This window comes from Toxorhynchites rutilus, chromosome 2, assembly GCF_029784135.1.
Source record: "Toxorhynchites rutilus septentrionalis strain SRP chromosome 2, ASM2978413v1, whole genome shotgun sequence".
Classification (NCBI taxonomy): Eukaryota; Metazoa; Arthropoda; class Insecta; order Diptera; family Culicidae; genus Toxorhynchites; species Toxorhynchites rutilus.
In genome coordinates this window covers 189,794,484-189,806,518 of record NC_073745.1, presented here as the reverse complement: position 1 = coordinate 189,806,518, position 12,035 = coordinate 189,794,484, and the positions used below count along the sequence as shown (strand labels likewise).

The 12,035-nt window shown below is 35.9% G+C and overlaps 1 protein-coding gene across 1 annotated transcript; it reads right to left on the bottom strand.

Annotated features, from left to right (window-relative positions):
* Positions 1–2,123: 2,123 nt before the first annotated feature.
* Positions 2,124–2,931, bottom strand: LOC129771212 (cilia- and flagella-associated protein 299-like). Its single transcript, XM_055774632.1, has 3 exons — positions 2,797–2,931; positions 2,571–2,736; positions 2,124–2,514 (listed from the first exon to the last, which is right to left on the bottom strand). The coding sequence occupies exons 1-3, from the start codon at positions 2,928–2,930 to the stop codon at positions 2,125–2,127; spliced, it is 690 nt and encodes a 229-aa protein (XP_055630607.1). The 5' UTR covers position 2,931; the 3' UTR covers position 2,124.
* Positions 2,932–12,035: the final 9,104 nt, after the last annotated feature.

The following is a 12,035-nucleotide window of genomic DNA, read 5'->3' as shown; positions in this document are numbered from 1 at the left end:
ATGTTTCTAAAAAGAGAAAAGCAGAACATGTAAATCGTTATAATTTATACATCAAGATGTTACTATTAAAAATTAATAGTAATTTTTCAAAGAAAAACATGGAACACTATTGAAGGTTGTCCACAGACGTACAATATTATGGCGTCACAGTAATATTTGTGCAATGAAATTGAATCATTTGGAGATGATATTGAAGTCGGGTCTTAATATTGTGCAAGGCTGGCTACTGACGATCAATATTTCATCGCAAGTACTTGTTGGAACCTGACACTTGATATCCCACAATGCCGGATGTGAACGATTAGTCTCAATAAACTCGAGAATAAAATTCCCGTCGGCGTTTCTGATGGCCATCGCGACACACGCGTCCCCGAAAAACAGTCTGTGAAATTGTTTATCTTCTTCTTTGTTTTTAAGAGGTTTTAAACTTTGCAGTTCATTCGCCTCCAAATTAAACTGTTTAAGATAACACTCACTTTATACCCGAGACGATGTAAATGTAAACATGAGCCTTGACATTAACTGACACCATATTGCACAACGTCACACATAGATCATGCAATATTGTAAGCGTTGCACAATAAATATCTAAATTTGTTGATATCATATAATATATTGTACAACATTTCAATAACTGAAACACACCCTCAATATTATTCCACAACCACCTATGTTGTGCAATAATATTGTAGATGTATGTGCCGTTTTAGAAAAACTTTTCCCCTGTAAAAGTGTCCACCTTCCGATGTATGGACGACTCATTGGAAATAGTAAGGGCTCACCATATAATATTTTTGAGAATTTGAAGAAAATGGTGGGTTATATCTATGATATAACCGCAACGTTGACGTGGGACTAACGTTGTCTTAGTAAGCATTTGTATTGTATTGATTAAATTATCGATTGAATAAAACAATATTCGAATTCAATTGAATTCATCATATTTGCTTTGTAAGTAAAAAGTTTGAACAGTTGCGATGTAATATCAATTCATGCATTGTAATAAAGGGTGTGTCACATAAAAAAGCATCACGGAAAAAACGCTGTAGAAATTCGCCCAGTAGACCGATCCTTTTGAAAATTTTAGACAGTAAAATAAAAACTATTAAACAACTTTTGGCATTTTCGTTTTATTCATACTTCGAGCCCACGCCCGTATGCTCGCACCTTCCTCTTTACCCCGTTCATAAGGTTCTGTACAACGTCAGGTTGTAGTTTTTTTTTTTTAACAGAAATCCATTTTCTCTTGAAGTCCGCCTCCGATTTGACAACTTTTGGGTTCTTCCGGAGGGCCTGCTTCATAATCGCCCAATATTTCTCTATTGGGCGAAGCTCCGGCGCGTTGGGCGGGTTCATTTCCTTTGGCACGAAGGTGACCCCGTTGGCTTCGTACCACTCCAACGTCCTTTGAATAGTGGCACGAAGCGAGATCCGGCCAGAAGATGGTCGGGCCCTCGTGCTGCTTCAATAGTGGTAGTAAGCTTTTCTGTAGGCACTCCTTAAGGTAAACCTGCCCGTTTACCGTGCCGGTCATCACGAAGGGAGCGCTTGATTAAACAATTGGAGATTCTATAGTTTTTTTTTGGCAGAATTTGGCAGATACCGTTTTCAAATAAATTTTAAAGAAGACAAAATAAATGTGTATTTTGAGGTATTGACAAATAAGTCTATAAACCTCTAAGCCTTAAAATCATTCAAACCTCCACAGGGATTGAATCGGAAGCTTCCGCGTGGTTCACTATTTTTGATGCTATTAACCACTTGTCTACGAGGTTCACTATCACTTCTACATCTCTCTGTTTATTTCCGATATGTGGTTATTGAGCGGGAATTCTGGCTGAGAGAACGCGTCAGTACAAAATTGCTCTGTATGTGAGTGGCTCTAATGATGTCAATGACATGGGTAGATATTCCGCTATTAGCATTACACAATTGATCTATGTAAATACTACAGCAAACAGGATTCACTGTCCGAAAAGAGAAAATGATTGTTGCATGCTTCCAGTGCTAGTTCTGTGTGAATTTGCGCAAGCGCCATGGAAATATTCATCTGATGAATTGACGCCACCGTGTAAAAGAAACATTATATATACAGTTCAGATGCATTGTATTTTGACTCATCGATTAATAATTTTTTCTTATAACATGATCGTACAACATAATCTGTTCATAGATATCACTATCTATTTCCATTCGAGTTGTATTAGGTCCGACATCGTTCTCGATTGGGTTTGGATATATATCCTTGCGATCGTGTATATTTCGGAATATGACACCTCGAATAGGATCGTATAAAACATGGTAATTTGCGGAACGTGTGTTGAAAACCTCGTCAGTTTTAAAGTTGTAGAACGAAAGATCTAACTTTGTCGGATACAGTACTTGATCACCCCTGAAAATTGCTTTCCAATCCAAGCTGTTCTTGCCTATGTTAGTACGGCGTAGAGCTTCTTCATAATCAATGTAACCGGAAATTTCTTCATGTTTTAGAACGTATCGCATGTAGATTATAGTCTGCGAAATACCTCAATAAATAATTTTAGATTCTTCTTGTTCGAATGCATACTCACAGAAAGTAATCCGAGACGATTGGGTCTCTCACGAACAGCTAGTTCTCCCAAAAAATTGTCAGATATTTGTAATCCTCTACTGTAGAGTACATTCGAGTACTGATTAGAGCACAGAAAGCTCTCGATTTCATTCCGTCTACGTTCGAAATCAGTCTTGGCAAGAGATCTGGATGATGATATATTTGATGTTTAATATGCAGTTATTTTGATGTACTCATGTACGTACCTAAACCCGTTTTGATACACGCGTAAAGCATTACGTCCGAGGTAACGCAAATCGAGCGTTGTTACTAAGCTCTCGAGATACTCTTTATGAGTAGGGAACTTGAGAAAGTTTAGATCCTTCTCTGTGATTTGCATTGTATTGAGTGCGCGAAACTTCTCGGTGATATTTTGTTGACAAAAATATTCAAAGTCTACTAGTTTTTAAAACGATTTTTTCACCGTCAGCCTAGCATTACATAATTGGAAATTTGAAACTATATCATATTTATATCTCTATTAAGGCTGATTTAGACGAAGCCAGTCAGCGCTCTAGTTGAAGTTAACTGAGAAGCCTGGAAAATCGTTATTTCAGATACTAGAGGTGAATGAACCTTCGCGGTTCGAGAACTCGTAAACATGAGATGTGCAATATTTTCAGAGGGAAATGTAAAATAGAATGATCGTTTGGTAGTCCTAGGCATAATATCAAACGTAAAAGGACGTTTATCAAATTTATTTGTAACGAAGAACATAATCTATTACAAAAATTTCGATGCATTCTACAATAATATTCGAAGTGGAAAACAAGTGGATTGCATAATATAATTGCTTAGTTCTACGTCGAAAATATGAGGTCGTGTCCTAGATATAACCCCTCACAATTTTTACCCCATTTGTTTATTTATTCAGGCTCATTAGCATCTTAGCTGTAACAGAGCCGGATTGATTCGTGTAGATGTTAAATGTTTATAGTATCTATACATATGGTAAATTACACAGTTGCCATTTAGGCGTAAGAGTATTCCTTCTGTTCCATTGCACAATGGTCCAAGAGGTGCATTTAAGTGGAGATTAGCATCTAGAGCTCGACAATTATTCTCTAGACAAAAACTGTCTTCGACAAAGTTGTTACATATGACAAAGCGCTCATTTTGATGTTGCCAAAAATAGGGTTACCAATATTTTTCGAAGAAATAAAAGATTTTAGTTTCTTATCTTTATAGATAGAGGTAAATATGGTTCGACAATGTTTTAGTCCCAGTTATTTTAAGCAAATTTGTAGAACAAAATTTGTTTCAATCTCTTGAAATAACCGATATAGCGTTTTTTGTAGGTAGCGTTAGGGTCACCATGAGAAAAACGGTTTTCATTCTCTGTTTTTTTACATTTCAAATTTTAAATGCAAACTGTCTTTAGAACACTTTTAGAGCTTACTAAGACAAATATTTTGCGATGCAGAACTTGTCCATATCTCGATTCTACTTAAATTTATTTATATTTATTTCCAAAAAATACGCTCTCTTCATTCGCTTGTCATTATTTTTGGGGCAAACATGAAAAATGTTTGTTGACTGCATTTGAAAGAACATACTTCACTCTACATAATGTGGTATTTCCAAAACTATGTTATTTTTTGTATTTGAGTAAATTAAAATTGAAGTGAGTTTTTGGGTGAAGAAGCATCAATAATTTCAAGTAGGATTAAAATATTGACAACCTCTGCATAATAAAATATTAGTCTTGATAAGCTCTAAAAGTTGTGATCATTCTATCTTGGATTCCTCGAGTCGAGAAAGACGCACCACGCTAGATATGGGGTACAGACTAAAGGGCGTTGCTGATTAACGGTCAGATGCATCTCAATAGGAAGTATCCCCCGTGTCGGGCACACGTACAGAGCATAGGAAACTGCAACATCCCAATTATGAGAACACTTGTAATACTAACATCGAGCCAAGCGCGAGTAATCGGTTACATATTACTAATATAGTTGTAGGCAAACATTGTCGAAATACTGAACTCCCAGCCCCGTTAGGCTGACGCCATATGAGCCTTAATAAAAATATATATTTTGGATAAAAAAAGCTTTAAAAGTCGTTCGAAGACAGTTTTGATGTAGGGTTTGAAATATAAAAGTTAGAGAGAAAAAAACCGTTCTTTCATGGTCACCATAATGAAACTTAGAATAAAAAGCGCTATATCGGATATTTCAAGAGATAGAATAAAACTTTGTTCTACAAAGTTGCTTAAAATAACTGAGGCTACAACATTGTGAAATTATATTTACCTCTATCTATAAAGATAAGAAAGTTAGATCTTTTATTTCTTCGAAAGTTTTGTTAACCCTATTTTTGACAACATAAAAATAAGCGCTTATTATATGCACAAACTTTGTCGAAGACAGTTTTTGTCTAGAGAATAATGGTTGAGCTCTAAATTCTAATTTCCACTTAAATGCACCTCCTGGGCCGTTGTGCATTGTTCAGTTAGACCAGCCAGCGGAGACTTTTGATATGATTAAAGTTGTGCAATTAATAGCACATGTTTTTTGTTACAAACAGCACTGCCCATTTTTGCATAGGAGATGTAATCGACAACACCATTAGTGTTGGGAAACGCACTTTTGTTGTTTTTTGGCCTATAAGCATAACCGTGCATATTTCCAATGAAATAATCTGTTCAGTTGTAGGATATTATCGGCACAAAGAGGGCGTAGGAGATTTTGCGGATTAAAACATATTTTTTTCCATTTGGAAAACGCTTGCGTCTATTTATGCGGACAATCAATCGTTTCAATGAACATTTGTTCGCATAGCTAGACGTAATCACCAGGTTGCTCTGTCGGTAGCGTTAGTAGATCTCTGTTATTTGATAGATATAGATATCGTCAACAACAGGCACAAGATCGCTGACATAACATTTTTTTGCAATGTACTGAGCGGACGGATCAGCAGCCCACAACTCTACGACAGGATGTTGTTCTTGTGAATATAACATCAGAAGAAATTCGAAGAAGACTAAGATTATATATAAGAGACCAACTAAATGTATAAGTTTTAAATGTGTATTTTCTGTTTTCTTGTATAGTTTTAAGAAGAGTAACGGGCTTACATTCTATAGTCCAAATAAACAATCAATCAATCTTCGTTCATCGCAGTGCAGGGTACAGAAAATTAGTAATTATATGAGCAGCGTTACAATGGTTTTTTATATTCATCTATTAGGAAACACTAAGTAATAAGATACTATCATAAAAGGCGTGTTTGAACTCTGCAACGAATGTGATTCGAATGTAGATTTAGCTTATAGCACATAATACTGATAATTGTCGATTTTCGAACGATGTATGAAAGCTGCATGGAACTACGTTTGTTATGCGGACAAACAGTGATTGTTCAGAAACGTTTTTTCAAAATTGCTCAAATGTTTTCGAACAAAAAATGTTTGTTTGCATGTTAAGCAAACGTATTACATTGTGTAGAATGCATAATGGTGAAAAAGTCGATTTTGTTCTTTTTGTCGCTTACGTCTCCTATACAAACATGGTCAGAGCAGAGTTTGTACGGATGGAGAGAGGCCAGTACTCCGACCGTGGGTCGATCTCCACCACTAACATCACTAACATCACTTTGCATGAACGTAGTTATTCTATAATAACACACATAGATGGCCAACTGAGAGCCCTAAGTTTTGAATTCACGATCAATCGCATAATAAGCGAACGCGCAACCAAAAATGTGGTCTTCAGAATGCAACGGTCAGTACCGTTTTTGCACCTAGTTTTGCATCGTGTTTTGCGCAGTATTTTGCAGCGTATTTCTATACTGTTTTACACCGGTTCCCGGAATAAATCGCCACAGAAAACGACTGCAACAGAAACCACCGCTTATAAAATGTGTAGTAGGCTATAAATATTGTGGCGCGGTATTGTATTTCAAAACAAGAATTAACCGGGCAAACGTATCGCCCCAGGCAAACGTAACGCCCCGGGCAGACGTATACCGTCCGACGCTCGCTAGAGCTCGGTCGGACATTGCTAAAGGATCGTATCCTATGTTTCAAACTAACCGGGCAATCAGTGGATCCCAGGTTTGCGTGCGAGACACCGCCGCTTCCGACGGCGGGTCGGCGGTGGACTCGGATTGCGTCATCTTGGCGGCATGGGCCGCCTCGATTCCTTATCCTCGCCAAATGGGGACTTCGTCCCCATTACATTGTCCTCAGAATAAATTTCGAAAAACGAGAACAAGAGAATAAATTTATAATAGAAATGTGAGGCACATGATGTTTTTCCCGCGCCAAATATTTCTAGCCTACTACACTTTTTCTAAGCGGTTGTTTCTGTTGCAGTTGTTTACTGTGGCGATTTATTCCGGTCACCTTTTACACCATACTTGAATCTGGTTGCTTTCTTTGTTGTTTTTTGAGAAGGCTCCTTTTCGCGGCAAGGTTCTTAGCAGATTCATGTCTGTGTCCGTATTAGAACACTGACAGTAGTACCAACAAAGAAAATTGTGAAACGGGAAGATTTAAAATTACAAATTCTTGGTATATATTAGAATTTTATTATTCTTTATTTAAGAGACTCTTTCGAAACAACTTCTGCAGTAAGAAGTATGTCCAGTTTGATTTCATTTCTGGAAATTTATTGATTTATTTATCGTCTCGAGTTATAAATACTAAACGTACTGAATCTTAGTTTAAGTTCTTCAATCTACTTTTGAACATGTATTTAGACAAATTAAAATCATAAACAGCACTTACATCGTTGAACGATTTAACACAGTTATCAAAAGGATTGTTGTCGGAAGTTGTCGAAGAGCATACCGAATTAAGCTGCGTTGAACACTTTCCATCCGAATACTCTAGACTGCATGATAAAGCGACCATACGGAATTGGAATTTTGTGTGACGCAGCAGGTTTTCCTTTTGATACATGCCTGTCCCTTTGGCATGCTCGGATTTCGGATTTAACGTAATTCACGAGTCGATGTCTGTCACAAGAGTGTATTTATCTTACCAACTAACTTACGAGCTAAGTTCGCATATGATATTACATGTTTATTTATTATCATTATTGTTGTCAACAACAAGCGTCGAGCAGGGCGGTATGTTATTGTTGTTAGTTGTTGGAGGTCGTATACAGGGAAGTTTGGCGTGCCATAATAGCGTTCAGCTGATGTTATGAAATTAGTTGGTTTGGGGGATTTCCGTAAGGAAATCAAAAGTTGCTGACGAATGTAAATGTTGTGTATCTAATATGCGGAAAAGTGGTTATGGGAAATAAGTAAGAATGCGGAATTGAAGATGAGAAAGAATGAGGGTCAGGATGTTTTGTGTTTAATTGGAATTGAGGTTAGTTAGTATGCTACACCTCCCCTCTTTAGGAGAATGGTGTAACCATTCGGAAAAAAAGGATAAAGAGAAATTATACCCGCTGAGCTTGCGTTTACAAATGAAAAATATGTTAAATTTTTTTTTTTTTTACTAGTTTTGTGCATATAAGTTTCATGCCTTGATTAGCCTATTTTTGTGTACTATCGTTTGTTTGCCTGTTATAGGGTGCTTAATAGTGCAATTAGTATTTTCTATATTTATTATGCTATATGGTCCTATATAAAAAGGATATAAATCTATCATGTTTGAACTGGACCCTATTTCTTATATTCGTTCCGTTTCGTTTTTATAAAAACAGATTTTCTATACAATATTGCACTACTAATTGTGGTTTCATTATTCATAATATAATTATTAACAATTGATACAACATGTGGTATACTCTTCAAAATTTAAAAAGTGAATGTTCAAAAAAAGATATATAGTTTTCAACTGGGTATTTGTTTTAAGGTTAGTATGAAATTAGAATTTTTATTGACTCAACGCATATGAACTTCTTCGTTACTCGTCTCATCTCTGTCTAGAAGAGTGGACATGTGAGTACGGAATAAAATTTCTGAACTAATCAGTACAATGCGCTAGAGCAATTGCCTTTCGTTCTTTTAATATGCCCATTTTATATTCCTTCGCTAGTCAGCTCTTGTGCTGCTGCATTATATTCATGACCTTTTATTTAGGCTCATTTTTCCCTTTTATCTTTTTTATCTTCATATTCTCTTATCTTCTTATCTAGAAGAGCAAACTCGAGTGTTTGACTTCCATTTTATTTAATTATTTCATTTCTTTCTCTTTTCTAGAAGAGCAAACTCTTATGTTTGACTTCCATTTTAATAAATGTGCATTCGTGCATCATATTTCTTTTCTTTTATTTCGCTTCTTTGGGTCTTCATAAATTTTCGGATTCTTGACTCTCAGATCAAGTCCTTGTAAAGTCATTTCTACGCTTCGTCAAGAAAAAATTAGAGATATTAAAGACAATCGTGCTATTTTGAATTTCATGACATGAAGTTGATCAGACTTCTGCCACTAATTTTCTAATAAATCGAAGTTTTTTGGAATTAGAAATTGGAAATATAATTGGAAAAAGAGAGAAATAGTAAAACATATCCAATTTTTAAAATTTCAAGAGTATAAGTGATTTATTTATTTTTAGTGCATTTTAGAGGTTTATACAATGATTTCATACATGGAAATGGCATTGTTGACGATTTCCTTTCGTGTATGATAATGTTATCTTATCTCTTATGTATGTGTTCACGAGCTTCTTATTTCTCATGTTCTTGAAAAACATTAAGATATATATATATATATATATATATATATATATATATATATATATATATATATATATATATATATATATATATATAAGTTATAAGCGAAACCAGGCTTAACCTTCAAAACCATCAACACAGAGCACGTGTTGTCGAGCGGGTAGTCATTGAACGAGGGTAATGATTTTAAGCAGGGTAGTTGAAAGTGTAGTCAACGGGTAGATTAGTCAAGTTCTCGCTGGATATAAAATATGGAGCAATGTCAAAATAAAGGAGTTCTAGCCTAGAGCTCAACCATCCAACATGTTCTTGTTCAACCATCTTTCAGAACCTTAGGTGATTATAACTGGCGCAGTCGGTAGGATCTCGTTGGTTGTTTCCTAGTGCTGGTGAGTGGAGCCTGTTCGCGACCGGAAAAAAGTGAGCATAACTTCAGGGAAGGAAGCGTCGCTAAGGGAATATTAGCGATTTGAAGCAGTTCCCCACGGGCACCGAGGGCAGCAACCGACGGGACCAACATTCTGTTTACGAGAATATCGATCTTATCATACCCGGAGAAACTTACGATTGGCACCCGGCGAAAATCGTCACCTTCTTCCAAATCCAACGATTTGTGCGACAGAGGGAATATCTGTACAGCACAATTGAAGCAGGAAAAACCTATAGATCACACAGCAGAGGGAACATCTGTCTAGAAGTATAATCGGCATCTGTGTTTAGATACACTGTGGATTGAGCGTAGAGGCAAATCACACAGAAATAATATCTGCAGCATACATCAGAAATCGGAACGAGACGTTCCTCGCTTGAAGAGGGAGTAGTTATAAGCGAAACCAGGCTTAACCTTCAAAACCATCAACACAGAGCACGTGTTGTCGAGCGGGTAGTCATTGAACGAGGGTAATGATTTTAAGCAGGGTAGTTGAAAGTGTAGTCAACGGGTAGATTAGTCAAGTTCTCGCTGGATATAAAATATGGAGCAATGTCAAAATAAAGTAGTTCTAGCCTAGAGCTCAACCATCCAACATGTTCTTGTTCAACCATCTTTCAGAACCGTAGGTGATTATAACTTATATATATATATATGTATATATATATATATATATATATATATATATATATATATATATTTATAAGAATGTTCATTTAATCTTCGCTTGCATTTCAATATAAAAACTCTATTCATGTATTCTCATTGGACCATTACCATGATATTAAATGTTATTCTTTAACCTTGATTTAATATCCTTACACAGCTGATGAAGCTGCTTTGCAAACAACCTATTTGTTGGCAAAAAAAAAAAAATGTCATATTTTGCTCATTGCCCATAATAATAATTTTAAAAGCTTATTGTTTCTATCGACTTCTTTGTCTTCAATATGTTATTTTCATCGGTAACTGTACCGAAATTCATTATTTCCTTGTCATTTTTAATTCAATCATTTACTTTCTTCGGTAATTTATTTCTCGTACTAATAAAATAAAAAGTAATTGTACAGATTCCTATTTTCCATTCAATATTGATTTTTTTTTTTCATTTAATATTGTTTTAATATCCGTATTAATTGGATAAGGAATTTAATAATGTGAAAAAAATAATTTTCTAATTAGAATAATTAAATTAAGAATTAAATTTGTCAATCAATAAGCTACGTCGTTGTTACAATTGTATGCGAGGGGGCGCTAGCCATGAGCCTCGATTCAATTAAACAAACGAGCGCGCTTGAAAATTTTTTTATCCTACATTATGGTATATATTTTGGTGCAAGCGCGTAACGCGCGCTGCTGGTCACAATTGTTATTATTATTATTATTTGGCCTTAACCGTCGTATCGGCCGCTTTAGAAGGTCGCGATTCACAAATTTGTATCGCTTCCTAGGTTGTTTATTCTTCATATCGTTTTCATTTATATATAAAAAAAATGCTTCTCCTTTGTTTTCCTTACATTTTACGGGGTGGCCGCAATCGCTTGTGCGGCTTTTAAAGCTTCTGCACGTACGCATGTTTTATAGATTTTATACAGTTGGCTATAGCACCTACTACTAGGATTATCACAATCACCCATAATAATATTTCTTGGGTCGCATGCATCTCGGTGTGATGCTCTACGTGATTTAGTATTGTGACTTGTGGGTCACCTTTATTCTCTATTTTTTTTTGAGTTGAAGAGGCCCATTTTTAAGTCACACATGCGCGTAATTTTTTCCTATTCATAAAATGTTGTTTTTTGTGGTTCTTTATCGTTACATGCTTTCCCTTATTGGCTACTGAATGACTCTCCACCTGCCGTTTCGATGTCGTCTCGATGTCGTCTCTCCTGCTTGGTTCGCTGCAGCGTCCTTCCGTCGAGCTGCCTACTGGACTGCTTCCTTTTTCTCTGCGATCGATTAGCAGCTAAACCTACCCAGTCTACTTTGTTGTGCAAAATTGGTCCCAACAAATGGTGTCGACAACGGTACCGATATCGTGCCATTTTGCAATGATTTTGTCGACCAACCCTTCGTATTTGACAACCAATTATGAGCCAACATTGGGTCAATCTGGCACCGCGTCGACCACACGCAAAACTGCTCGACCCTTATTATGACTCTGTTTCTTTTCAAGGAAATGAAAATAAAATGTAATGAAAGAAATACCGTTGATAAAAAATATGTATCTTATTTCTAGAAAAAGCAATTCACACTTAAATACAATTGCAACTTGAAATACAATCATCAACTTATCGTTTATTCACTTAGTTTTATAATGTATACTGAATATATATTCATGTTAAAAGTATGTGCAGTATATAATAATATTAATGTGAA

Excerpts from the sequence above, each read along its gene's own strand:
- LOC129771212 (XM_055774632.1), bottom strand. The coding sequence starts at position 2,930 with ATGCAAATCACAGAGAAGGATCTAAACTTTCTCAAGTTCCCTACTCAT. Across the intron at positions 2,737-2,796 it reads GTGTATCAAAACGGGTTTAG|ATCTCTTGCCAAGACTGATT; the intron begins GTACGTACATGA and ends ATCATCATCCAG. Across the intron at positions 2,515-2,570 it reads ATCGTCTCGGATTACTTTCT|ACTATAATCTACATGCGATA; the intron begins GTGAGTATGCAT and ends GGTATTTCGCAG.